Source organism: Ursus arctos, unplaced genomic scaffold (genome assembly GCF_023065955.2).
Source record: "Ursus arctos isolate Adak ecotype North America unplaced genomic scaffold, UrsArc2.0 scaffold_8, whole genome shotgun sequence".
Classification (NCBI taxonomy): Eukaryota; Metazoa; Chordata; class Mammalia; order Carnivora; family Ursidae; genus Ursus; species Ursus arctos.
In genome coordinates, this window is record NW_026623100.1 from 73,357,527 (window position 1) to 73,385,393 (window position 27,867).

Sequence of the window (27,867 nt, forward strand, 5' to 3'; positions counted from 1 at the left end):
GCGGGGCCAAAGGCGGGGCCAGTCACAGGCTTCTCTTTGTGAGACCCAGTACCGGCCATCTCCTCCAAGTGGGTGAGGCAGCTGTTCTCAAAGCCTGCCGCCTGTCTTCAGTTCACTTGTACATCCCTGAGGGTGTACCTTCCCTTTCAGATGCCTCAAATTTTCTTTCTTTCAATTTTCAAGCATAGCATGAGATCCCTATCTGCTTCTTCATATGCCAGAAACTAGTTATATCTTTATTAAACTAGATGAAAGCGGGAAAAACATTTCCTCCCTCCCTCCCTCCTTCCTTCCTTTCCATCTCCCTTCCCTCCTTCCTTTATCCCTCCCTCTCACTCTTTCTCCCTCTCTTGCCTGCCCATCTTCCTTTCCTCTTTCTCTTTCTAAGTAAATGGCTGGGACTCAGGAGATCTTGGATACGGATTTTGGCATTCATGCTGTCATTTCTCCACTCGTTTTTTTTTTTTTTTTTTTTCATTTATTAGCAAACACGTATTCCCTGAGTGGCCGGCTGTGGATTCAAGCCTAAGTCCTAGATCCTGTCCTGGAGGTTTTCACCTTCTAGGGAGAGAGGCAGACAGGTAAGCAGGAGTGACTGGAATGTGGAAGGGTGGTGTGTGAGTGCTCCAGGGGCTCTGGCGAGAGGCAGAGAGCAGAGCCCCCACCCTGGGACTGGGACAGGCATCGGGGCAGGCCCCAGGCCAGTGGAGGATGGAAGTCTACCTGGCAGAGAACTACCTTGAGAGCAGGTGTAAACACACATAGGAGAACCAGTCCCACCACTTCATCATAACCAGAAGATTGGGGTCTGCCCAGAGATCACAAAGCTGGGGGTGTGACAGCTGTCACTCCCAAGACCCCTCATGTTCACCCTCACCAAGAGTGCATGATCTCAGTGGTGAGGGACCTGGGGTTGGCTTCCATCCAGCTCCTGGGTCTCACCAGTAGCCGGATGTCCGCTGAGAGCTTCTCCGTCCCGACTCCGCAGCCTCCTTCTGCATGAGATCTTTCCAGTTTATTCCAGACCAGATGAGTTGTTTCTTCTCTTGCACGGCTTTTCCAGAACACTTCGTCTTCACCTCCCTAGAACCTTCCTACAGTGGGCTTTGAATATGGCTTCTTGCCCTCAGTGTATTGTGCTCTCAGACCACTGCAGGGACCGAGTCTTACTGAGCATGGGTCTCTAATATGAGCAAATGTTCATGTACTTATTCTTTAGACCATTCACCAACTTTCTATATTCTATTAAAGACTCTGCTAGGTATTGAGGATATTAGGGTCATCACAAGGAAGAGGTCGTTTGAACCTGGGAGCAAGTGCCGGGGTGAGGAGAAGTGTTGGAAATCATTGGTGGTGGGGGATCAGCTAAATTATATTGAATACAAATTGATAGATAGCCTGGTAGAGCCAGTAGAGTTTTGCCAACTAAACAAAATCTTTGGTTAGGGTGGTACTTTCTAGAAATTTTGAAAAAGCCTTATTACTTATTCCAACGAAATGCTGCCATTTCCTACATAATGTAACTAGACTTCCAAAGCCTGGGGATCTGTATTAACATCATTGTTTCATCATCTCATGGATTTTTTTTTTAATTTGAAATTTGAAAGCCAAAGGACAGAGCTTTGGTGTTTGCAAAGTATCCCCAACCTAGTGCCTTGATGTTACAGTTGTACTATTATTATAATTGCAATGGGAGCTGATTTGGGCTTCTAGGGCTAGGGCATGGCAGGTCCTCAGTTGCTTCTAAGATTCCAAAAGAAAAGGGTCTGAATGAGAGAATGTCACATTAGACCTTTGGAGGCACAGGAGAGATGAATCCAGGCCGTCCGAGCATTGCTTCCTAGCTAGAGCTACTTTGGGGCCACTTTGTAGTTTGCACGCCTGTGCGTTTCATGACATTTGCAGCCTCAAAACATACACAAGGCTTGAGAACAGTTTCTCTGTAGTCTTACCAACATTCCACCAGAGTTCACAATTACTACTGTTTATCACAGACTAGCTCTGTAGCCTCCCTGATGTCAGCAGTGGCCAATTCTGATACAGCATGGGACATTTGAAAGTGCTGGGGTTCCATCATCACTGTCCTTGCTAACTGGCAAGGAAACGGCTTGAAATCCAAATGACTTCAAGGAGCAAGACCAGGGCGACTTTTGCAGAAGTGCTGTTCGTGTGGAATGCTATGACTTACATAGGAGGTGTCTCCCCGTTCTAATTAACTCAGCTCATGGCATTAGGTTGCCTGGATGTGTATTTGGAAATTGTCGCACAATTTCACTGTATAAAACCCTCAGACATTGGGATAGGGAGGAGTTCCCAGCTCATTGAACCAGTCCTGGTGGGCAACAGATGATAAAGATGAGACTCAGAGCAAGGAAATGACCTTCTCCAAGGTTCTGCAGCAAATGAGTGGCTAAAATGAGATGAGGACGCAGAGCCCATGATTCTCTGTGCACTTGGTGGCATTACAGAGGCATTACGGTCAATGATATGTCCAGTGTCCTTCAGGCCTTGGGTGACACAATAACCATCTGACCCACCCAAGGCGCCAAGGTGCATTTCTGCTCAGGAATATCCCTGGTCCTACTCTCTGGTTACAAAGTTCCTGCATAATCAGTCTTCAACTGATTCTTCTGACCTTCTCTCCCTCCTCTCCTCTCCCCTCCAATATGCACTTTCTCTTTTACAGTTTCATACTGTCCCTCATTAGGACCATTCTCACTGGCCAGCATTTCCCCATCCCCTGCAGTGACTACTTCTCCCTCATTCTTATGCAAATGACCTTGTCTGACCAAAATAGCAGATGACCTGAGAGCCTCTCCTCCCATGGGATGTGGAGGAAAGAACTTAGGTTTTGTTGACAGAGAAGCTCCACGGGGTCATGGGAGTTTTGTTCATGAATGAATGGCTACATTCATTCCAAATGTACGTACGCGTGGCGTTCCAACTACGTGTCAGGCCCTAGTCTAGGAGTTGAAGGTACATATGTCAATGGTAATAGAGATTTAAAAGAAAAATAGATAGTGACTGGGGGTGGGGTGAGGTGAGGTGGGGAGAAATCCTATTTTGGACTGGGTGGTTAGGTTGGGCTCCACTGAAAAATAAACCCTGAACAGAGGCCTAAAGAAAAAACATGCAGATATATTGGGGGAAAGCATTCTAGGTAGAAGGACTAGCAAGTGCAAAGGTCCTGTGGCAGAAAGATATGTGGTAAGTTCAAAAAAGAAAAGGTGAGGAGGCAGAGGTGGCTGAAGCAGAGTGAAGGAGGGGAAGTTGCAGGGGATGAACCACTTGGGGTACCATCACATAGGGTCTTGTTGACTGTGATAGGGATCTTGTACCTTACTCTAAGTAAAACAGGACACCACTAAAAGGATTTAAGCAGAGGAGTGACATGATGCAACTTTTAAAACATCATTACAGCTGCCACATAGGCAGTTAACCAAGTGATTGGGAGTGGGCAAGACCAGAGCTGGGAGATCTGTTTAAGGGGCGACTATGATACTCTGGGCAGGAGGTGATGGCTTGTGGCTTGAACTAGGGCATTGGCGATGAAGGGTGTGAGAAGCAATTGGATTCAAGATACATCTTTAAAGTATAGCAGGTAGGATTTGTTAGCTTGGTTATGGGGTGAGAGAAAGAGAGAAGTCTAAGATAACACCAGCTTTTTCGGACTGAGCATCTGGAAACATGGAATTGCCATTGGCTGAGTTGGGGAAGACTGGAGCAGGGCAGTTTTAGTGTTGGGTGTGTTACGTTTCAGCTGTTTATTACAGTCAAGGAGTCAATTGGATATATGAGTGGGGAGTTCCAGCGAGGGGATCAAGGCAACAGGTATGAATTTGGAAATCATCAGCATCCATCTCCAAGATGGTAGTGAAAGGCCTCGCAGATATCAATAACTGTGTAGGAAGGAGGAGCTCTTCGTCATGGCCAGGGGGACAGAACTAAGACCAGTGGTTGGAACAATAAAAATAACAAGAGTAATAGTTATGGCAACGACCTTTTATGCATCTGGCTGCGTACCTGTGTTGTCTCATTATTTCCAAAATCCACCCTTGAAGAGGTTGAAATAATCTCTGTTTTACTCATATTGAAACTGACTCAGGGAGGTTAAGTAAATGTTGTTAAATACATTGATTAAGACCACCCAGCTCACGAGCTGGCTGAGCTGGGATTCAACCCAAGTCCGTGCTGCTGTTGCTGCGCTGAGCATCAGTCAGGAAGCAGACTCAGCTCAGTTGAAGGAGTTCAAGGGCGTGGTCTTTTGCTCATCCTTCCGACACAGCTTCCGGCCGAGAATTTCTGCCAGCGCACCCCCCCCCCCCCTTCAAGTGAAGCATGGCTTGAAGATCGGGCACTTCAGGTGCCGGATGAAATAAAGCCTGAGGGGACACACAGCGCTGCCCAGGCCAACACGGCACATGATGGAAACAAGGGGGGACAATTTGAAGAAAGCATTAGAGATAAGACACAAGACAGAGTCACACTTCCGCTCTAAATGTCGACTACAGTTTAAAGCAAAGACATTACCAGAAGGCACTTGTTGATTTCTTTTCCTAGCTCCAGGGGTCAGAGGACAACACCCACCCGCCCAGAGGCAGGCGTGCATTGCACACTGGCCATCTGTAAGCGCTCCACTCTGCGGTCACCTATGTGAGGCCGGGCCACAGGCAAATGAGCGCTGTGGGCTCCATGTAGGAGAGTAAGATCGGACTTGCCCAAGGTCTGCAGCTAATAAAGCTAATCCTGGAGAGATCTGAACGAGGCTTTCCAGATCCCCCCAAACCTCCTGCCTTTGCACTGCACTGCTTAAGAAGGGCAAGGAGAGAAGAGGCTGGGGTCTTGAGAGCACCTGGGGTGCCAGATCATCCCAGGATCCCCGGCATGCAGTTCCGGGGATGGCCAGCAGAGGGGACCACGCACCCGGGTTTCTCCAGCCCGCTGCCTGAAGCCATGTTGAATGAGCAAATGTCTGCAGCAGACTGCGAGATCTAAATGTCTCCTTGGCAGGAAATCCTTGAGGAGCACTGCGGGGTTGTGCAAACAGCCTTACAATGTCCGCTTGTGTGTGTGCACTCGGCTTCGCCTGCGTCGCCCACAATGCTCTGTTTTTTTTTGGATAATGGGGCTCTGTGGACCCATATGCCTTGTCATGCAAGGGGAGGGACCTGCATTTGTCATAAATGGGCTCTTGTATGATTAATAGCCAGGCGAATGAGCGCGCAGCAGCCGTTCAGCACCCGGCTTCACGTCTTCACTGAGGCGGTGGTCTAAGTCGGCCTTCTTCCCTTGCTCCAAAGCAGCAGTGCAGTATTTATTGCTGAAAGGGAAATGACTTGTTTGCGTTGTGGCTGCAGGTTTTGCTATGCACGACAGGAGGTGCAGAAAACTAGTATTTGCTGTCAGGGGCTGACTGCACGCCAGATACTACACCAGCTACTTAATCTGCGTTATCTTTATTTCCCCAACAGCAACATTGCAAAGCAAGTAGTATAATCTGCATTTTACAGATGAGGAAAAGTCAGGTTCAGAAGAGTAGAAGGACTTGCCCAAGGTGTCCAGACTGCATGGTATTCCCACCGAAGGATTCTCTTTCCTTTTCAGTGTGGTCCATGGTCCACACACTTGAAGATGCCTTCCTCGTCCTGTCTGGCTGCCCGTACGCTGAAATGGGTGATTTTAAAACAGATGAGGAATTTCCATTCCCGGGCTTCGGTGTGTTTATAGTATGTCCTGGAATTATATGCAAAAAAAAAAATGTGGCTCTGTGGATGTGTGCATTTTTCTGAGAAGGCTGATTTTCATCAGATTCTCAAAGTCATCTGCGATCATAAAACAACAGAGTCAAGCACCCAAAAATATTTCTATTTTGGGAAATGCTTCTATGACCTCTTCCTCTTACCAATGACTATTTTCTGTAGAGTGTATTCATAGCTGACATCCCACTGTTGTTGCTATGCCGTGACTGCCCCCTCACACTTCCGATCCGTGGCAGCAGACAAGTGAAGAGGGCTGTGTGCTGTGCTGGACCCGTGTTTGGTGCTCGGTGGGGAGGAGGAGGGAGGATGAAGTGAAGTGGATCAGATTTTGAAAATGAAGAAGACATAGCCTTTGAAAGAATTCACAGCAAGGAGGGTTGTTTATTCAGCCTGGGAGTCAGGTAGGAGGTTTCTGGGAGGAAATGCTATTTGATTTGGGTCTTGAAAGATAGACAGAACATCTGCAGGCAGAGGAGAGGGGAAGGGCATTCCAGGCAAAGGGAACAACATAAGCAAAGGGGGGGGGGGAGCAAGAAGGAGGCCAGAGCTGTTGGCACTGTCCATATTCTGGTGTGACCAAAGTACATAGCCTTCAAAGGAGCTGAAACTTGAAAGGGAGGCCTGGGTCAGATTTTATGGCCCTGACTACCATGTTAAAAAAAAAAAAAAATTGTACTCATCTTAATATAACAGCCAGCTTGGAAAACATTTATGCTAACACACGCCTGCCTTCTGTCCAGCTAACCCCACGTCCCACTTCGCCATGGAGTTGCCTAGGGAAGCAGCTCCTTGCACAAGAGCCACGGCTCCCAGTGCTCAGCAAACCCACCCCACCCTCCTCTCCCGTCCCAGCCCAGGTTGATGGTCCCCATCACTTGCTTGGGGTTCAAGCCAGGGATTTTGTTTGAAAACGTTCGTTTGGTCTGCCGTGACCAATACTTTGAAATCAAGCTGATGGCTGCCTTCAGAAACAGGAAACAAAAGCAGAACCACTCCTGCCTCTGAGATTTCAAGGGAGGTTTTCAGGCCCTTCATGCTTGAGATGTAATGGAGCATACCAACCTCCCCTGGCTTCAAATTCTTCAAGTTTTTAGAATGTGAAATGGCTTTTGTTGGTCTTTTTGGTACTTATATAATTTTTGACATCCCGCACCCCTCATAATAAATTTGACCTGGGAAGTAATACTCTTAACACTTTGACACGTCAATTCAAGTCTCCTTTGTTATACAGGTGGACCCCAGTTTAAGAAAACTCAGCATCTGAGAATCTAGCCTTACAAATCAAGTCAACCCACAGCACTGGGGGTGGGGGGCGGGTGGTGGTGGTGAGATTCTCCAGGGGGCTTTCACTTCCCAGAAGGATTTCTTCTGATCATACCTCCCTGTGCATCAACCTGCAAGGTCATATTTTACCACCTGACGGTGAACTCTGGAGGCAAAGGAACTTCAAGCACAGATGTGGGAGGCAGCTGCCCATGGAATGAAAACCAGGCAGAGACGAGGGGATATCCTTTTGTCGTTGTTGTTAATGTTATATTGTAAGATAACAGAAATGGAAGAGATTTAATCCACCAGCATTCATTTTGCACGTGGCATTTCCGGTGACATACTCGGAGACTAGTACATGAGCTGAGGTGCTTAGAGTATCTGGTGTCGCATTAGTGGGGGTGAGAGGGGTTGGGGATAGTGACTGGAGGCGATAAGGAGGTATTGCTGCAAAGAGAAGGCATGGAGAGGGGTGGATCTCGGGGAGATGGGAAAGTTAAGTGGATCGTTTGGACAGAGAATGGATCTATGGAGGGTCCTAGGTGCAGAAATCTCAAATGACACTCGAGTTTCCGGCTCATACAATTAGTTGAATGACGATGCCTTTCATTGAACAAGGTGGGGGGGATATTTACGGAGGATATTAAAATCCTCCCCCAAATCGCTGTGCTTTCAGGAAATTCACGTAGATTTGCGGGCCTGGAGTGGAGGACGAAGGTCCAGTTTGGGGCTAGGGGTTGAGAAGTCCTCAGCATATGGGCAAGAACTGGGAGTCCAGAGGGTCTCACTTGGGAGGGTGGGAAAGGTGTGAAGAGAGACAACTGAAGACCGATATTTAAAGGTTAGACAGAGGAAGTGGAAACTTGAGAAGGAGCACTCAGGGGGAGGAGGGAGAGCAGAGATCCTCCAGCATGTCAGGGGGGGCGGGTTTGGCCCAGAGGGCATGCGCCAGGACTCCTTGTCAGCTCCTCCCTCAGAGGAAGGGGCGCCGGGGGCTTGTAGAGCTGCTTACCTGAGCAGGAATTCAGGAAAAAGAAGATTAATAATCCAAGAGAATGGACAGTGTTTAATCTAAATCACTGATGGTCTGGACAGCCCAAATTTTAAGTAACTTCTTGGTGTTTCCTTTCGGGTTTTTAGACTGAGCTGAGGCCATCCCAGAGAAGTCAAATAAATAACTACCCAAGGAAAGGCATTTCTGGGACTAGGGCTTAGGTCCCCAGGCTGCTGGCTCTGCAAGGGGTCACTTTCCCTTTGAAATTAGGCAGAACTGGCCTGGGTGGGCTGAGACTGTCAGCCCTCCTTCAGGGTAAGGGGCAGGCTGATCAACCCGTTTGCTCATAACCGTGTTCTTGATTTCACAAGTGAAAAGGGAACAAATTCACTAATGACTTCCCAGCGGTGGGCTGGTGCAGAGCAAAGTCCCCGTTTGACTGTTTCCATATTCACGAACATTTGAAATTGGGGGGCGTGTTGACTTTCATTCCCTAAAAAAGAATCGGGTTTTGCCCTCATTTCTTGGAGGCTTTTTGCTGCTTTAATATTGATGTTTATGGGGAAATTAGCTATGATGAGGTAATAGTCTATTTTAGAAAACTGAACTCAGATATTGAAAGGGCTATTTTAAACCTGCACTTAATCGTGCCGTTCCGTAATGGTCTCTTGGTGTTTTTTTTTTTGTTTGTTTTTTTTTTTTTTTTGGAGAATTCCCACGGATTGCCTTACAACTGGACTCTAGCAATCTGTATTCCACGGGGAACGCCAGGCCCTTTTGAGGGACACCATGGTATTAATGATCGATGAGAATATTCAAGGCATTTTCCCGTTTGAGTGCCATTACTTGTAGTGTTAAAACGTTTTGAAAACACATTTTAGCCATTAACTCATTTTTATTGTCAGATGAAAGTGCTTTGATAGACTCACTCTACTTCAGTTTTCCTCCTTCATCTCAGAATGAAATCATCTCTTGGATTCTTGGCAACCCGTTCGGCAACACCACAGAGAACCTTACGACTTCGTTACAGAAGCGGCGGATGGGGGAGGGCATTCCAGCCCAGCCCCGCTATCTATAATCGCTCACCCGGCTTAGCAAATTCCAGCTCCCGGAATTTATAAGCTGAGCTGCTCCATTCCACTGGTGCATTCTTTCCCCCCAGCAAAACAGGTGCTTATGTCCTTTAGGCAATGTGCCTTTATTTTAGTCGAGAGGTATTTTTTTAAAGCGCCCTATTTTGTATCTGATGTATTATAGGCTGATGGTTAATTGGTTTTATGTATAATTCAAAGCAGTCAAGTTGTGTAAATGTTGTACCAGGGGGTTCTGTGGTTACTGGAGAATGTATCTGGGAGCCCTATGAATCGCAGGCTATCAGGGCTGTACTTTTGCCTCCTGGGACCGCTGCCTGGATGCTGCTGATGATTCATGGGAGGCGAGCCAGAGGGGTTATTTGCTTTGCAGGTCAGGGTAGGGAGTCTACAAACCTCTGGTGTTACCGACGGCGGCTGCCATCCTGGTCCTTGTCATGATTTCTCCAGCTCTGAACCGTGTTGATCCGGTTGAACGGTAGATAGCCCTCCTAAATTCACAGACAGTCCCCAGAAACATTCCTGAAGCCACAGCTGGCCTGCTTTTCTCAGGGTGCTGTTGTAGTTGGGAGGTCAGACTTAGGATAAGACGATGTAAGGCCGATAGCAGGATCCGGCTGGGGGCACTGGCCTGAGAGCCGAGACCAGGTTCCCCTTGGAGCTCTGCTCCCAAGACCGGGCAAGTAACTGACCACGTTAGCAGTCCCGAGATTTTTGAATTTCATAAACCAGTAAAATTTCAAAATAAACTTTGGGGATTTAGGATGCAACTCTCACCTTTGCTTTGTAAAATAAATAAGAACACGGCTGTGTAGAAATGTTTGAATAGCTTTAGCTTTTTGCAAGGCTGATGACATAGCCTTTATTTTTCTTATTTTGCCTTAGACAAATTGATGCTTTGGAACCACAGGGCAGAGCAGTTAAGGATTACTTACTATTTTTTAGTGTTAACTGTGTGCCAGGCCCTGTGCTAGGTGCTGGGGAGACAATAAGGTATAGAAAGAGCCCTGCCCAATAAGACCTGACCTTGAGAGAGGTGAGGGAGAAAGCGTGTAATCAGGGTCCAGCCTGATAGTCAACACAGCACGCTGGGTGAGCAGAGAGAGGCAGAGCTCACTCGAGGAGGGGATTTTGTTTTACCTGAGGTGGGGTCAAAGAGTAGGGAGGAGGCAGGGGGCTCCTTCTGAAGGCCCTGGTTTCCAAACTCATACTTCAAAGGGAATTCCGGGGAGACACTTGCCAAAACCAGTGCTTAAAGGTCACGTGGAATTGGATTCCAGACCCTGCTCTGCCACTTGTGGGCTTGAGCAAGTTTCTAAATCTTGAAGATTCTTCCTTTATCTCTAAAATTGAGATAATAATTGTTCCTACCTCCTATGGTTGTTGTAAAAATTTAAATATGCTAATACATGAGAAGCTCTCATCACTATGGCCTGCAAAGCATTAAAAAATGTTAGTTGTCATTGTAATTGGGAGCAGAAGGAGAAGCATGTGCAAGGGCCCTGAGGCAATAAAGAGCAGGGCTCTTTTAGAGAAGCACAGGGTGTGGGGGGAATGTAGGGTCCCTGGATGGGGAAGAAGACAGGGGACAGAGGAGATGAGCAGAGGCCAGAGGCCAGGTTCTTCTGTGCCCAGTGCATGTATGTGGATGCTTTATATCCTGTGGGCACTGGGGAGCAGTGGAAGCCTATTAAGCAGGGAAGTAACATAATTAGATTTGTGCTTAGAGAGAGGGCGCTGCCAGTCATATGACGATGAATGACAGGGTAACAAGACTGGAGTCAGGTAGATCAGTTTGGGGGCTATTTGCTAGATGCAGGCAAGTTCTGCTGAGGGTCGGAATTAGGATAATCAAGGTGGGGGCAGAGAGAAGTGTGCACAATGGTATGAACCATCCATGGGCATGTCCTTGCTGGGTCGTCAGTAGCACTTCTGGTGAGACCTTTCTGAACGTGGAGCAGAAACCCTCCAGTGGCAACAATACACTGCACTGTACCTTTTATATCTTAAAGAATGGATTGGATGTTCCATTTCCCTTTTGTATTGGCAGACAGAGCATGAGATTGAGAGGCAGGATATGTCCACTCTGGTCTCTTCTTTGGCCCTAATGTATTTTGGGTCCTTGAGCAAGTGCTTTCTTGTACAAATAAGAGCTATAAAAGAATGATCCTAGTTCGAATATAGAATGTATTGTGATGACATTTGGGACTGTGGATCAGGAAGTCCGGAATCCATCTGGAAGACTTAGGGAAGCACACTTACTGTGCCTGCCCTGTGAGTTCTGGTCTGTAAAATGGATCCAATAATACCTTTTCTACATTTGGCACATGCTGGTTGAATGTGGTCAGACAGCTCTTTGACAAAGATGTGACATGATATAAATATACGTCATTGTTATATTCATGATTGATCTGTGGCTTATATGCTGTGTTGCAGAAAAATGTTAGCATCTACCAGAACTTCTTATGCCTCAAAATACTGATTTCTTTTCTTTTCTTTCTTTTTTTTTTTTTTAAGATTTTATTTATTTATTTGACAGAGAGAGCAAGAGAGCACAAGCAGGGGGAGCAGTAGAGGGAGAGAGAGAAGCAGGCTCCTCGCTGAGCAGGGAGCCTTCTGCGGGGCTCGATCCCAGGACCCTGAGATCAGGACCCAAGCCCAAGGCAGATGCTTTAACCGACTGAGCCACCAGGCACCCCCAATTCTTTGAGTTCTTAAAATGTTTTCACCAGGGGCAGGGATGTTAAGAATTGTAGATTCTAGAAGGTATTGGCTCATTCCAAGTGCTAACAAAACCCATCCCTTCCGATAGAGGCACGAGGTATTTGCCATCTTAAATCTTAAGGAAAAATATTAGAAGGTAAAAACTTGCAGGGCTACTGTTTTATCTATTTTTTTCCTCATCCTCTGTTCTTCATTGGTAAAGGTGACCTTGGCTTTGTAATTCTCCTTTCAAATAGTCATAGCTACTAAAGAAATCTTCTGAGTGACCTATTCTCTAAGTAAGAAAATTGGTCTTGAAATTCTGGTGGATGCAGGAAAAGGTCAGCATTCACAATAATGCCTGCACCCTGGCCTGAGTCCTTTGTTATGTGTCACTTATAGTAAACAGATTAGTTTCCCCACAAACTATGACCACATTTTTTTAAAAGTAAGCTCAGTTTGGTTTTATTTGGTTTTACACTCTGGGAATACAGCTAATGCTGTTATTCAATTTTTCCTTCCAAACAAAAACAGAGTTCCAAATTAAATATATGTATATATGCCTCTCTGTGTGTGTGTGTGTGTGTCCTTTAATTTTCTCTTTTCTTTTGGAACTGGAAATGTTAGCAGAGAACTATTTTTTAAGAGTCTGTTTTCTACTGAGCAGGCTTAGAGCGAACTACTGTGGAAGTCGCTTTGCGCCCAGAGCCAAGAAAGTAGTCATCAAAAGTACCACGTGTACATCCCAAATTGTCGCCCCTGGGAGATGAGGGCCTCCCTTGGCAGGGACATGCAGGGCTGTCTCTACAGGCACTGTTAACACTCCTACAGTGACTAGAGAAACGCCCTCCTTCTAGACTACTTGGAAAAAAAATGCGAAAGGACCCATTTCAAAATTATATAGCAGTAAAAGAACCTTGAGGAATAAGCCCTCTGCATTTGGGAGACTTGACAAGTGTGACCCAGCTTCTGCCTTTTGCTCTCCTCTCATCCCTGAATCCCTCCCCGCCCTCCCCCCAGGTGGGGGGCTTCTCTTGGCCAGTTCAGACCCTCAGCATGCTTTGCGTGCCCTCAGGGCAGCTCACTTCAATTAAGCCAGCTTTTCTGGAAGACTCCACCTGCTGCAGTTTTCCCATCCCTCCCTATCTATGGCACTGAGCAGTGCTCACGCGAAACAGGTCACTTTGGAAGGGAACAGAAACTGGATCCTCTTCCAAGACAAGAGAGCGCATGCGCGTGATAACAGGCTAGCCCGGGTGTGGTTTCCACAGCTCATGGACTCCCAAAGTCCCCAGATAGAGACCACTTAGGGGTCTGGAGCTCCAGGTCTCCTCCTGTGGGGAAAAGAGCATAGACTTCGGGGTCCCAGACTCTCAAAGTCAAACGTGACTCTATCTTTTATTCTCCTGCAGTGCTCAGAACGATGATTTCACCACCTGAACCTTTTTTTCGTCCAATAAACATGAAGATAATGATAGCGAGCTCGAGGGTTGCTGTGAGTTTTGAGTGAACTAAAATGTGGGAAGGCTCAAGCACAGCCCCAGGCACACAGTAGGCACTCAATAAAATGTGGGTGTTCTTGTCCCTCTCGTGTATAGTAATAGAATAATAAGCTATAATCCCTCTGATCGGTTCTTAGTATGTACCAAGTACATACTGTTACCTGGACGTTCAGTCACCATTTCTGAGCACTTCATTTATCAGGAAGGTGCTATATGCTTCCTGGGTGGCTCACATTCTTCAGCCTGTTGCTAGCTCCCAGGACGGGAGGTGTGTCCCCGGACACCTGAGGGGCCTTCTGTCATTGCACACCCCACCCCCGTGTGCCCTGTGTAGCCAGGCTGTTCAACAAGTAATTGACTAACTCCCTCTCGTAATTATTACAGGTGTCTCTTTTATTTTAAAAAACAAAGAGGGGTGGTGAACGTTCCACCAGACTGCTCTCAGATTCCCTTGTCTTGGGATAGGAGTTTGCTTTTTCCTTTTGTTTAGATAGGTCACTGTCATCAAGAGAATCAGTGTTGAGGAAGGTCAACACTGGAAGGAACCAAGTCTCCTGGGACCAAGTGGGCAGTAATCCTAATCTCTTCTTCTTTAGATTGCGGGCAGATCTATACATTACCCCTTTGTCCTTTGACACTTCATTCCTTTTCAATGGAGATGTTTCATGAGTCGCTTTGGTAGGATTTTCTTCATGAGATATTTATGCTTTCCTTGGACTTTATGCTCTATCTCTGAAATGGGACACAATCATAGACACAATCAATTGGTTAAAATCTGCAGTTTTCAGTGATTTTTCTAGCATGTACTAAAAGAGTGACCTAGTTGTTCCTGTTTTCAGAAGCATTTGTGTATGCTTGGAATTTTTGTGTTGGAAATGGCTAATAATGTATACAGAGTTATCTGAAGACCTCAGCTTCTACTTATTACAAACTTGCATAAATATTTTCTTCTGAAAATTTGGTGTTTTTATAAGAATTTATATTTTTTTCAAGCAGCTTCTGCATTTAATTTTAATAATCGTAAATTTTCTAATCCCTAGAAAAGATACCTTCCTCCTAGATTTACTTTGAAGATAAAATAAGAAAAATATATCTAAAATACAGTATTTGGCACATAGAAAAATATCTTACAGTGTTAACTATTACTGCCTTTAAATATCGACCTGACAATAGCAAAAGTGATTTGCATAAAGATACATGGATCTTACAAGACCAAAGATGAAAGATGAAGAGAAATGGAACTTATGTGAGTCAGGGGGTATTCTACTTCTTTGATTCTCTGAATATCTTAAACTATAAAATGAGTTGTAATGCTGAATAATTGGAGCTGATATTTGCATGGCATTTTGTAGTATACACAATCTTTTCACACCCATTTCATTTAGTCCTGGCGAGAACGTCATGCAGAAGATGTTATTATATGACTATTATGTAAGATGAGGAACCCAAGACTCAGAGATGAAATGAATTGCTCCAGAATAATGGGAGAATTGGGTGGTACTTTTTTTTTTTTTAAGATTTTATTTATTTATTCGACAGAGATAGAGACAGCCAGCGAGAGAGGGAACACAAGCAGGGGGAGTGGGAGAGGAAGAAGCAGGCTCATAGCGGAAGAGCCTGATGTGGGGCTCGATCCCAGAACGCCAGGATCACGCCCTGAGCCGAAGGCAGACGCTTAACCGCTGTGCCACCCAGGCGCCCCATGGTGGTACTTTATCTTTGTACAGCTCTTTCAGATTTTTCTGGGTGATCTCCTTCATCTACTACTTAGAGGTACGTCTTTTGAGAACACCATTTGTCCATATTGTTATTTTGACCTACTCTGTGCTTCAAATTCTCAAGACTATGTCTTAATCTTTATCAGTGAATCCTAGCTTACAATGCCATGGGCAAACAGGCCCAGCTGGTAGCTAAAGCCAAGATGCCAAGAACCCAGTGGACCTTTGCTTTGGTAGAGAAGGGGTAGCCCTGGAAAATGCAGCAGTGGAAGGAGACTGATGCCTCTAAGAGCAAAGGACCTTCCAGAGTGGTAACTGATGAAAGGAGAACCACCTTCTAATGCTATTCTCCAAAAGCAAGAGACTTCCCAAGTAAAAGAGTCAGAGAGTGTATTTGCAGGGCCCAACCCTTAATAAGACCTTATCCAACTGATATACCTTTCCTTTCTCTTCATCTGATAGTCAACACCTTGTCCTCTTCCCTTGTTTTACCCCTGCCAGACTCTCCTCACAGAAATGAATTCAGATCTCACAGCACTCAGGTGCACACCGTAGCTATAACAAGTCCCAGGAAGGCTTCGCTTTAAGACGATCTCTGAAGATGGCAAAGGAGTTGTGTGTATGTGTGTTTAAAGTAAGCCTACACCTCACAATATAGACAACATACTTTTTTGAGTAATAAGCACGCTCTATACATTATTACTTGATCTCTTTTCTGCCCAGAATCCCTCTTACCATCCCCCTTTGTGACTCTATTTCCAGTATTTTAGTACATTCGCATCTACATTTTTAAAAAAATATTTTATTTATTTATTTGACAGAGACAGAGACAGCCAGCGAGAGAGGGAACACAAGCAGGGGGAGTGGGAGAGGAAGAAGCAGGATCCCAGCGGAGGAGCCTGATGCGGGGCTCGATCCCATAATGCCGGGATCACGCCCTGAGCTGAAGGCAGACGCTTAACCACTGTGCCACCCAGGCACCCCGAGCATGTACATTTTTGGCTATACGTCTCTCCTTCAAATTGGTTCTCCTCTCCCTCTTGCATTACTGAGGAGACCTTTCCTATCCTTGGAACTTTCATAAACAGCTTCTTTACCTACAGAAACTGCCACGAGTCATCATCAGAATCATCATCATTATCAGAATCATCATCATCATCATCATCAGAATCATCATCATCATCATCAGAATCATTATCATCATCATCATTTTAAGGGACTCAGGTTAAGGTCATCCTAGGAGATGCAGGACACCTGCTGGGTATCTGTATTTGTTCGATAGAAGTTCCCACACCACAGGGGAGAATGGCAAGTAGCTGGCGTCCCTTGGGACAGACCCAGCAGCCGGTCTGTAGCCATGGAGTTACCAAAGACAATGTGGAAAGTGGGGTTCCCGCTTTCTCAAGCACAGCCCCGGACTGCCTGTCAAGCCGCTCTGCCACCCATTCGGCTGGAAACCACTCCTGTGCCCACGGGAGTTCTCAGCCTTGGCTCCTCCCCAGCTATGGATGACTTCCTCTGTCTCTTGTTAGCCAGGGGAGATTTCTCTTCATTTCTGCTGCCTCTTAGCTCTGATCAATTTTTCCTTTTTTCTATTTAATCCAAAACAAAACAAAACAAAAAAACCCCCAAACCCCCACCTCTACTTCTTCAGCATAACTCATTTGTTTTTATTTTCTAGACACCAAATCTTGAAAGAGACCATTTTTTCTCCTTTGCTTTGGTCGGCAGTAGCTCAGGTTGAAATTGAACCCTTATCTCCAGTACACACGAAGACCTTAAGGCCCAGATGTCCTGTAGTTCATATAGTCCTTGCCTCTCTCCCTTCATCTTCCTATTCCACTTTTATTTTTCTCTTCTCCCCACTCTTGCTATGCAAGTGAGTATTTGCATTCTCTGATAACGTATAATAACGTATCTAACGTTCTTTTATTGAACAAGATAAAATATTTTAGAAATCTTCCTATGAATGAATTAAACCATCTCACTAGTAACGTGCTGCATAGAAATGTATTTTCTGCACAGTGAGGAGCTATTTGCAAAGATTGCAGAGTCACTGGCAGGAAGATATAGCTGGGGCTGTGGTAGAAACCCCACGGAAGAGGGTCCCTTCCAAGTGGACCCTGGAATCTCTTCTCAGTGACCATCTGTGTGATAGTAACTCACTTTGCAGACCTGAAACCAGAAGACACTTTCATGAATTCTTGGTGACCTTGAAGAGGAGCAAGAAGCATCAAATCTTTCTGTACTTATTTAAAGAGTGTGTTTCGAAATGTAGGTTCCATGGGACTAGACTTGACCCCTAATACTACATAATGTCCCACAGTCATCGTTCCAGTCAGTTCATTTTGGGGATATGAAACATCTAGAATACTGGGAATTCCTTAATTGACCACAGTTGATGCTAGAATCATGTTGCAAAATGTTTGACCATCTCAGCCAGCCAGCTGAAATGACCTTTTGAACAGATAGAATTCTGTAGCCGGCTGATATTTGAGTGTGTTCCTTTCAGTCTGTTACTAATTTTAAAGGCTTGACATATTTCCCACCAGGTAGTCTGACAGTAAAATCACGCACAAGACAGAGTTTTAGGAGGAAGCTAAATCCATTCAGGTCTCTTGTGACACATTGATAGCGCAAAGCCAGGAAAATCAAGAATATTTGACTTCCATTAAGGCATTTTATGTGAAAATTGGGACCGCTACTAAACAGTAGAATCATCTTCCTACCAGAAACGTCTCTGGGTCTGAATTAGAATTGTTCATTAAGCTGGATACGGATCTTTCCAAGAGACTCAGGAGGGTTTGTGTATGTTGCCCAGTGGCAGGGATGGGCTACGCCAGTTCTGAGCTTTAATTTGGCAGAATCTACCTTATGCAGAGCTTTGCTCAAAAACATCTTAAATAGAAATATGCATAAAGGCATGGGAGGAAGAGAAAAATGACAGAAAGAATAGGGAAGATTCTTTTGGAAAAGAGAAGCATGGTGTTTGCTTCCCAGTGCATGTGTGTGGGTGTGTATGTGTGTGCACACGCACGTGTATGTGCATGCCCAGATACTCATATGCCTCAAGATGGCAGAAGTCTAAGATGTATCTTGTCCAGCCTTCTGCCCAACACGTAATTCATTTCTATGATGTTTTTACAGGCTGATAGAGCACATTTCTGCTTAAACACCACCAGTTATAGGAAGCTCACTTTTTCACAAGGCAAATCCCTCAATAGTCAGACAACTGGAATGGTTAAATTTTTTTTTCATGACATTGAATGAAGATCATCTTCTGTTATTTCTTCAGTGACCCCAGCTCTCTTCCCTAAAGCGGCATATGACCTATTAACCCATCTTCTTTAGGATAATCCTAAATAAGTATTTGAAGGCTGTTATAATCATGATAATGATGATGGTGGTAATTATCGTCATCATTATCCATACTAGTAGTACATAACATTTCTTGAGTACTTCCTGTAAGTGGTGTGCAAAGCATTTTTTGTTTTGATCTCATTAATCCTCAGGACTCAATGAAATAGATACATTTCAAAAATTCATTTTCCAGATGAGAAGACTGAGGTTTGGAGAGATTAAGCAGCTTGTCCTGGCTAACAGAGGTAGCAGGACACAGAACTAGGATTGAAATCGGGCTTCCCCAGGCTGTTTTCTAGCTTCGCATTAGTGGCCTATTCCGTGGATGATGTGGGAAGTGTTTTCTCAGGGGAGGATTATGAGGACTAGAATATCACCTTCTGCATCCAAGGGAACTGCTGGCTACATACTGTCTCACACAAAGCACTCTCCGCTCCTTACATCTTTCTTATAGTGGTGTATTTTTAGGAATTCCTGTATCAGCACAAACACTGTCTGAAGCCCCGTGCACAGAAAACTGCAGCCCTGCGGTTTTCTTTTCCTGGTCCAATGATTTTTCAAGTTGATCCTTTACAAACTGAGGTGTCTGAGTCACGAGTTAGAGAAATGCCTTCCAAAGAGTACAGCACCCAGCATCAAACTGCGGCTCCATGACTATGTGCCGAATGAATGAATGGACCAGTGGCTTCCTGAAGAAGATAGTTTAATGTCTAGAGCTGAGAGCAATGGAAATATACCTAAATATAACTATGCTTTCCCTATTCTTTTTTTTTTAAGTTGGGATTGCAAATATATATCAAATCTCTATTTCTCTGGTGGTTTGATCCCCGCATGCAATTACACTGTAATTTCATTGAAAATAACTTTTTGGATTAATATCAAGACCTTTTCACATTTGCACTTCATGAAGTAGCCAATCTTGTTACTACTGAAATGTCAAATTATGAGTTTCTGACTTGCCAGGAAGTTGCACTTCTGGGAAATCTGGCTTCCTGTACAGGCCATGAGGGGTCCCTGGGGCTCTAAATCTATGTTTTCTAACCTCTTTTCCTCAGAAATTTTAAGAAACTTCCTTTCTGGACAGATACTATAATAATGCCCTCTTTGTGCTTGTCCATTAACATGGTATGTTCCCACATCTGTGGAAAGGACACAAAGCAATACTAAAGTATTAACTATAAAGATTCAGGGAACTGGTGAAGGGGAGAAGGAACCAATGTAGAATATACTTAACCTCTGCCTCCTATAACTAAAATACCTGATTCTTAGAATAGTATGTTCTTTGGTTAATTGTCATCACAGTGAATGAGACACAAAACACAAGTGTGTTCTCCAGAGACAGCTTGTGACATTCTTCTCACTGCCCTACTTTATATGGCTTAGACCACATACCCCTAACTTTTAGAGATCCAGAACCTCAGAGATATTTATCTGTCCCTGATTCAGGAAGAAGTTGCTAAGTTATTAGTCACCATCTGATATGGAGATGCTTTATATCTGGTCTTCAGATGCAACTATTGGGGGTCCAGTGTGATTTATGCAAGTAAATAAAATAAGTCCAACCCTTTAAGAAGTCTATCTTTTTTTTCCCTAGAAGAAGAACAAGAAGAAAAGAAGAAGAAAAAAAAAAAGAAGTCTGTTTTTCATCCTGCTAATGGTGTTTGGTTTTGTGTTGCCTCTCCTAGGTTTGCTGGGATGGGAAACCTGCTCAAAGTCCTTACCAGGGAAATTGAAAACTATCCACATTTTTTCCTGGATTTTGAAAGTAAGTTTCAAAAATGAAAAGACAATGATGGGAACTTTTTTGCTTTCTTTATAGCTTGTTGTTAGAGAAGTTATAAAGATTTTATATGATGCTTAAATTCAAATGTCACTATGCATTTCTTTCTGAGTCTTCTAAGATTACTTCATTTCTTTCTTTTCCTATTATTTCCTTTAAAAATCTAATAATATTTCTTTGATTTTAGAGCCAATCACTTTCATCAGCTAGCATCAATCATCATCATGTATTTTTCTTAATGAATTTTATGAAATGCTGTATCATATTCTAAGGAAAAATAGCACATGTAGTAACTTACATAGATTAATATAAAACAGATATCATTAGACAGGAAAAAAATTATCAAAAGTAGAAAATAGTCTTAGAATATTTATTTTTGAGTCATCTGGGTCTGTTGTTTATGTTATTTGATTATATAAAACTATATCAAACTTTTGAGATATACCCCTTTTATCTGAAGGTTGTGATTCTTTTATCAAAAATTTAATTTTTTTTCTAAAGTAAAATGGATTGTGAATTATGACTGAAGAAATATGGAGGGTATTTTTCTTATCTTGTTTATTTTCTTGATTGAATATATTTGCAGATGAGTGACACATTCATGTTTTATTAGCTAAAGCTCATGTTTCCACCTTAACTTTTATGTTCCCCTTTTTCTAAATTACAATTCCACAATAGCAAGCACATTAAATGTCCTTTTTCCCAGCATTCACCATTTGTTGCAAACTTTAACCTGCCTTAAACTTTAATTTTTCAAGTATTTATGTATATTAAAATTAAGTTAGAATTTCCTTAGATACAGATTAAACTTGCTAACAGAGATTTTCTAGGTAAATGCTAGAAGGCCCTTCAAAGGTGCAGTAAAGCAAAGGTGCCCTAGATACGTCTTTTCAGCGTCTTTGGTAATTCTGAGAAAGCTGCATGAAAAGGAAAAGTAATCCCAAAGCTCATGTGTTCTAAGAAAATATCGAAGATTCTAGATTATAGTCAACGAAGGATATTTCACTTCTGGCTTAACTCTTTTTGCTGCTGCTGCTGTTTGGATGGATTGGGTTGGGTTGGGTTGGGTTGGGTTAGAATTGGTGGGATTTGGCAAGTGACATGGGCGGGATCAATACCAGATTGATGTGATACGTCAAAGGAATGGTTTTTGTCCCTGGTGTAACTTTTGCAGCTCCAATACACCTGTCTTTGTTGTTGTTGCTCTTGTTGTTAAAATGAAGATTTATTAATAACTTTAAAAAAATTTACAAGATTAATGACCTATTATCCCATCCCCCTAATCTTACTACTTGCATGTAGGGTTGATTCCATCCATTTCTTGTCGCTTAAATGTTACACTGTGGCATCCAGCATGTACAAAGTCCAAAACAGTGGTGAAGGATAAAATACTCTATTCAGTCAAAACTTGGGGGGAGGGGGTGGGCGGCATATAAACACCTAGGGGAGTTAAGTGCCTGCACTTTTTTTGAAGCTCTAAATTCCACATGCACCTGCACATCCTGTCATACAGGCCTACCGGGTTCAGTGGCCCCCAGTTGTTCATTTAGCTGTTCTTGTGTTCTTGCTTTTCCATGCTTTTACAAAGAGTAGTATTGAGTTCTTTGTCAAGTCTAATCTGAAAAGTCTTCCAAGTGAGAAAATTACAAGCTGTAGGGATTTAAAGCAATAGTTTTCATTGGGTGTTCTCTGGAGTACCAGCCTTCTGGGGTTATGGCTCAGGGGGTTCCTGGCCCACTGCTGTTGCAGAGGGACTGTCGCTCTTCCTCCCTCCTGTGACCCAACACTCTAGTCTGCTCAGTCTTGTGCTTTGGATAGTTTCTTAGTATTTTTTTAATTTTTAAAAAGGTCATGGTGGCTAAAAAGAACATTTAAATATCTTGAATTTTGATGATGATTTATGGTACCAAAAACTCCATTTGTAGATATGCTAGAGTATCTTCAACAAGGTTCCTTGGGGACTGGGTTCTCATGCCTTGGGGCTCATTAGGACTAGAGCAGTAGTATGTAAGGAAAACTTACAAATTTATAAAACTATAAATTTACAAAAAAAATATGTGACCTGTTTATTTCCCATCAACCCCAAGGAGAAGGTTAACATTATTTCACTGAGACTCTGAAAAGATAAATAACTGGGCTGATGTCACAGAGGGAATGAGTAAGGACCTGAGACAGAACACAGGTCTCTGGCTCTCCTTCCCGAGAGCCCATCGCAAGCAGCCTCTTAGAAGTGCAACAGCCATCATCCTATTCTTGATTAGAGAGGGACGTCTTAGTTATCTATGAAATAAGACATCTCATGGAAAAAATACTTTTTTCTTGATCCTGAAAATCCTCTTTCCTAAAGGTGGTCTTCAAGAAAGAATGGTGATGGACCAGAGGGTAGCAGAGGTAGGCTGTGGCCATGATTTCTCTGTGAGTCTGTAGATTTCAGCTCAGCACAATAGTGGTAGGTGTAATATGGTTATGAACACCCCCGTAAGCCAGGCAACACTGGGAAGACAGAGCTAAACAAGGATAGTCACTGGGGTCGCAGACCAGTGTGCAGGGTGATATAGGCACATTTTTCAAGACAAGATAAAAATAAGGGGCTTAAGACCACACTGTGGACTGGGAGTAAAGATGAAGAAAGAGCATGCATTTCGTTGCAGGAAATGGAAGACAACAGAAGGAATTGGAGAAGTGTTCTAGCGAAAGGTGGCCTTTGGAGTGGGCTTTAAAGAATGGGTGATTTTTCTATAAGCGTTAGGGAGGGGAGTTTTCCAACAGTGGAGATAAGGATACGAATGGGAAGGGTGTGTTTGAAGAATAGCCAAGAGGCCCAATTTAGAGCAGCACGTGCTTACTGAAAGGAAATGCGGGCGGAAATGGAAGTCTGGCTCAGGTTAGACCATGGCGATGGCAGAAGCTCAGGGCTAGCGGTCCATAATTGGGGTTTGCCTACAAAAGGAATAGCTGAACTCCCTGAGGAAAACTCGAGAGCAGATAAGAGCTCGGCACGTGGGAACTTCAGCTATGCTCACGCTTAACGTGTGGTTGATGAGTCAGAGGATCAGGAAAAGAGACTACATTGTAGAGGAAAGAGAACATCTTACGAAGCCGAGACTCCTGATGGCAGGGTCCGGGCCCCACTCAGGTTTGCAGCCCAGCACTTCGCCCCATGTTGAGCATGGAGCACGGATCACCAAACCGAGCCTTAGTAACAGATGCTGGCCATGTGAAGGAATGGAATAGAACAGGCTAGATCGCGGCAGTTAGGAGAGCACAGACACGAAAGAAGGAGGGCCTGTAAATGGATTCACGTGCTGCAGAGGACTGCAGACGGATAAGTCTTGGGAAGGGAATGGCGGGGTGGGCTGTGAGCTGCCCAGCTACTGTTGCCGCTGGAAGAACAGATTCAAGACGTATTGCTTTGCATATAGAGGCTGGACTGCAAAGAGTTAAGGAGAAAGCAACGGAGGGAGGAAGGAAGGCCAAACAGCATGTAGCAACAGCTTAAATGAATTTGGCACCTCTACTTTGAGTGTTGAATATTCTTTTTGAAGTCAGTGATGGAATATAATTGAACTGGTGGGTCAAATAGATATAATTAAGCTGGGTCAAAATATAAGACCAAATTAGACACATCTGTCCTAAGGGTTTCCAGTTGTATAGATTTAATTTAAATTCTTGTCTGACCTTTGCAGTGAGTTCTACACTCTGTGCTCACATTTCTATGCAACCATTTAACATCTTTTTTATTGTTGTTGGTTTTTTTATCCCCCTACTTTTTTTTTTCTTTTTCTGTCTCTACCTCCTTGTCATATTTCCATTTCCTTTTTGAAGGCTGGGAGACAGAGGGGGAATAAAATGCAACCTAATCTTGCCTGAGTGATAGTTTTGGGGACAGGGTACAGGAAGATGTATGCCTGAAGGTCTGTTGACAATTGTTCAATTGAGTCTACTCGTCATGGCACCCAAAGTGGGCAGCAGGCATTAGCCCTCCAGCGAAATAGTTCCAGTGATTCCCAGACTGAAATGATCATTAGAAACATCTGGTGGGTATAGTTTTTATATAGTTGTCTTAGTCTCTCCCAAAATTCTGATTCAGTGGCCTCGTTCCAGGAATCTGCTTTGGCCCACATGTCCCAGGTGGTTCTGATGATCAGCTGGTTTGGGTACCACATTTAACTAATGCACCCCAGTGAAGCATTAACCCACTCTAGGGTTTGGGACAGCGGAGCTGACCAAGCAACCTTTTGAGTTCCGATCCAGAGCTGAGGTCTCTGGAACTGGTCACAGAAGACTCCTTTCAGTTCTCAGTTCCCTATTTTTCCCTTGCCACGCAGATGGTACAGAGTTAGCCACAAATCAGGACTCTGTTGAGTGATACAGTTCTTCAGTCCTTCACACACTATCCACTTTGGAGTAGAAGGTCTCCAAGACAGGTACAAGTTCCAGTAGGTTAAAATCTATGCAACGGCACCTTGCTTCAAAGAAACTCTATCTCAGAAAACAACTCTGTCTATCAAAATGTTCCTTTGGGATCTGAGTAGATATTTCTCCAAAGATAAACAAATGACCAATAAACACAGGAAAAAACGTTCACTGTCATTAGCCAAGAGGGAAATGCAAATCAAAACTACCATGAGATAGCACTTCATAAGAAAAAATAGTAAAGGTGTTGGTGAGGATGTGAAGAAATCAGACCCCTCCCACACTGCCAATGGGAAGGTAAAATGGGGCAGGTGCTTTGGAAAACAGTTTGGCAATTCCTCAAATGTTAAACAGAAAGTTGCCCTATGACCCAATGATCCCACTCCTAAGAACATCCCAGGAGAAATGAAAGCACAGGTCCACACATAAACTGGTACATAAATATTCACGGTAGCGTTCTTCATAACAGCCAAGAAGTGGGAACAACCCAAATGCCCATCAAGTCATGAATGGACACATAAAGTGTGGTATATCCATTCACTCGAATGGGCAGTAAGAAGTTAAGTATTGATGGAGGCATACCTTGAAATCGTTCTGCTAAGTGAAAAAAAGCCAGTCACAAAAGAACACATATTGTATAATTCCATTTATGGGGAATGTTCAGATTAGGCAAATCTACAGAGATAGAAAGTTCATTAGTCATGATGGATGATTCTATTAGCCAGGATCTTGTTGAGGATTTTGGCGTCCATATTCATTAGGGAAATCGGTCTGTAATTCTCCTTTTTGATGGGGTCTTTGCCTGGTTTGGGGATCAAGGTAATATTGGCCTCATAGAATGAGTTTGGTAGCTTTCCTTATGTTTCTATTTTTTGAAATAGCTTTAGGAGAATAGGTATTATTTCTTCTTTGAATGTTTGGTAGAATTCCCCAGAAAAACTGTCCGGGCCTGGAGTTTTGTTTTTTGGATGGTTGTTTATCACTGACTCAATTTCTTCATAATTACTTGGCCTGTTTAAAAAATCAATTTCTTCCTGTTTCAGTCTTGGTAGATTATAGGTTTCCAGGAAGGCCTCCATCTCTTCCAGATTGCTTAATTTATTGGCATAAAGCTGTTGATAAAAGTTTCTAATAATCATTCCAATTTCATTGGTGTTGGTTGTGACCTCTCCTTTTTCATTGAAAATTTTATTAATTTGGGTCCTTTCTCTATTCTTTTGGATAAGTCTTGCCAGTGGTCTGTCAATTTTATTAATTCTCTCAAAGAACCAGCTTCTAGTTCTGTTGATCTGCTCTACTGTACTCCTGGTTTCTAATTCATTGATTTCTGCTCTAATCTTGGTCAACTGCTTCCTCATGCGTGGATTAGGCCTATCCCTCTGTTGCTGTTCCAGCTTCTTGATGTGAGAATATAAAAACTGCATTTTAGATTTTTCTATTCTTTTGAGTGAGGCTTGGATGGCTATGTATTTCCCCCTTAGGACTGCCTTTGCAGTATCCCATAGGTTTTGGACCATTGTGTTTTCATTCTTGTTGGTCTCCATAAATTATTTAAATTGATTTTTGATTTCCTGGTTTATCAAGTCATTCCTGAGCAAGATGGTTCTTAGTCTCCAAGTGTTTGAGTTCTTCCAAATTTTTCCTTGTGGTTGAGTTCCGATTTCAGAGCGTTGTGGTCTGAGAATATGCAGGGAATAATTTCAGTCTTTTGGTATTGGTTGAGACCTGTTTTGTGTCCCAGAACATGGTCTATTCTTGAGAATGTTCCATGGGCATTAGAATAGAATGAGTATTCTTTGGTTCTGGGGTGTAGTGTTCTATATATATCTGTGAGGTCCAACTCGTCGAGTATGGCATTCAAAGCTCTTGTTTCTTTGATGATTTCTTGCTTAGGTGATCTGTCTATTGCTGATAGTGGAGTGTTGAGGTCCCCTACTATTAACATATTTTTATCTATCTGTCTCTTTATTCTGGTTAAGAGTTGGCTTGTGTATCTTGCTGCTCCCCTGGTGGGGGCATATTATTTATAATTGTCATATCCACTTGTTGGATACATCCTTTAAGAATAATATAGTGCCCTTCTGTGTCTCTAACTATAGTCTTTAGTTTAAACTCCAATCTGTCTGATATGAGAATTGCTACCCCAGCTTTCTTTTGAGGTCCATTGGCGTGAAAGATGGTATTCCATCCCTTTACTTTCAGTCTGAATGTATCTTTAGGTTCAAAATGAGTCTCTTGTAGACAGGAAATGGATGGGTCATGTCTTTTTATCCAATCTGCAACCCTGTGGCCTTTTATGGGAGCATTTAGGCCATTTACATTGAGACTGATTATTGAGAGATATGATTTTAATGATGTCACGTTGCCAGTAAAGTCTTTGTTTCTATAGATTGTGACTTTCTGTTCTGTATCACTCTTAGGGCCTTTTTACTTTTATAGAACCCCCCTTAATATCTCCTGTAGGGCTGGTTTCGTGGTTACGAAATTGGTCAATGACTGGCGATTCTGGAAGGTCTTTATTTCTCCATCAGTTCTGAATGACAGCCTTGCTGGATAAAGGATCCTTGGCTGCATGTTTTTCTCTGAAAGAGCTTTAAAAATGCCCCCCCAACCCTTTCTCTCATTCCAGGTCTGTGTAAACAGGTCTGACGTAATTCTGATTCCTTTGCCTTGGTACGTGAGAAATTTCTTTGGCCTGGCTGCTTTCAGTACTGTATCCTTGGATCTAATATTTGCAAATTGCACTATGACGTGATGTGGTGTAGGTTTGTCATGGTTGAGCTTGGGAGGGGGTCCTCTCTGCCTCTTGGACACGAATGTTTGTTTCCCTTGCTAGATTAAGGAAGTTTTCAGCTACAATTTGTTCAAATATCTCTTCTAGACCTCTGTTTTTCTCCACCCCCTCGGGGATGCCGATGATTCTGACATTGGAACGTTTCATTGAGTCAGTAATCTCCCGTAACCTACATTCCTGAGCGTGGATTTTTTTGAGTCCAGATTCTATTATCCATCATGACCAAGTGGGATTCATCCCTGGGATGCAAGGGTGGTTCAACATTCGCAAATCTATCAGTGTCTTAGATTTTATCCAGAAATAAAAATTCAAAAATCATATGATTCTCTCAATAGATGCAGAAAAAGCATTTGACAAAATACAGCATCCTTTCCTGATTAAAACCCTTCACAGTGTAGGGATAGAGGGTACATTCCTCAATCTCATAAAAACCATCTATGAAAAGCCTACAGCAAATATAATTCTCAATGGGGAAAAGCTGGAA

General features: G+C 43.5%; 1 protein-coding gene across 7 annotated transcripts in view; it reads left to right on the forward strand.

Moving 5' to 3' along the window:
* Positions 1-27,867, forward strand: part of CYRIA (CYFIP related Rac1 interactor A) — a 107,568-nt gene that overhangs the window by 52,748 nt on the left and 26,953 nt on the right. For 4 of the 7 annotated variants that reach the window (XM_026519175.4, XM_048222661.2, XM_026519157.4 and 1 more), the window contains 2 exons: positions 486-581; positions 20,079-20,158. In XM_026519175.4, coding sequence (XP_026374960.1) covers positions 20,089-20,158 — 70 coding nt within the window. In that variant the 5' untranslated portion in view covers positions 486-581; positions 20,079-20,088. The remainder of the gene's footprint in view (positions 1-485; positions 582-20,078; positions 20,159-27,867) is intronic. The other 3 variants (XM_048222662.2, XM_026519197.4, XM_057309145.1) reach the window with 1 other exon arrangement.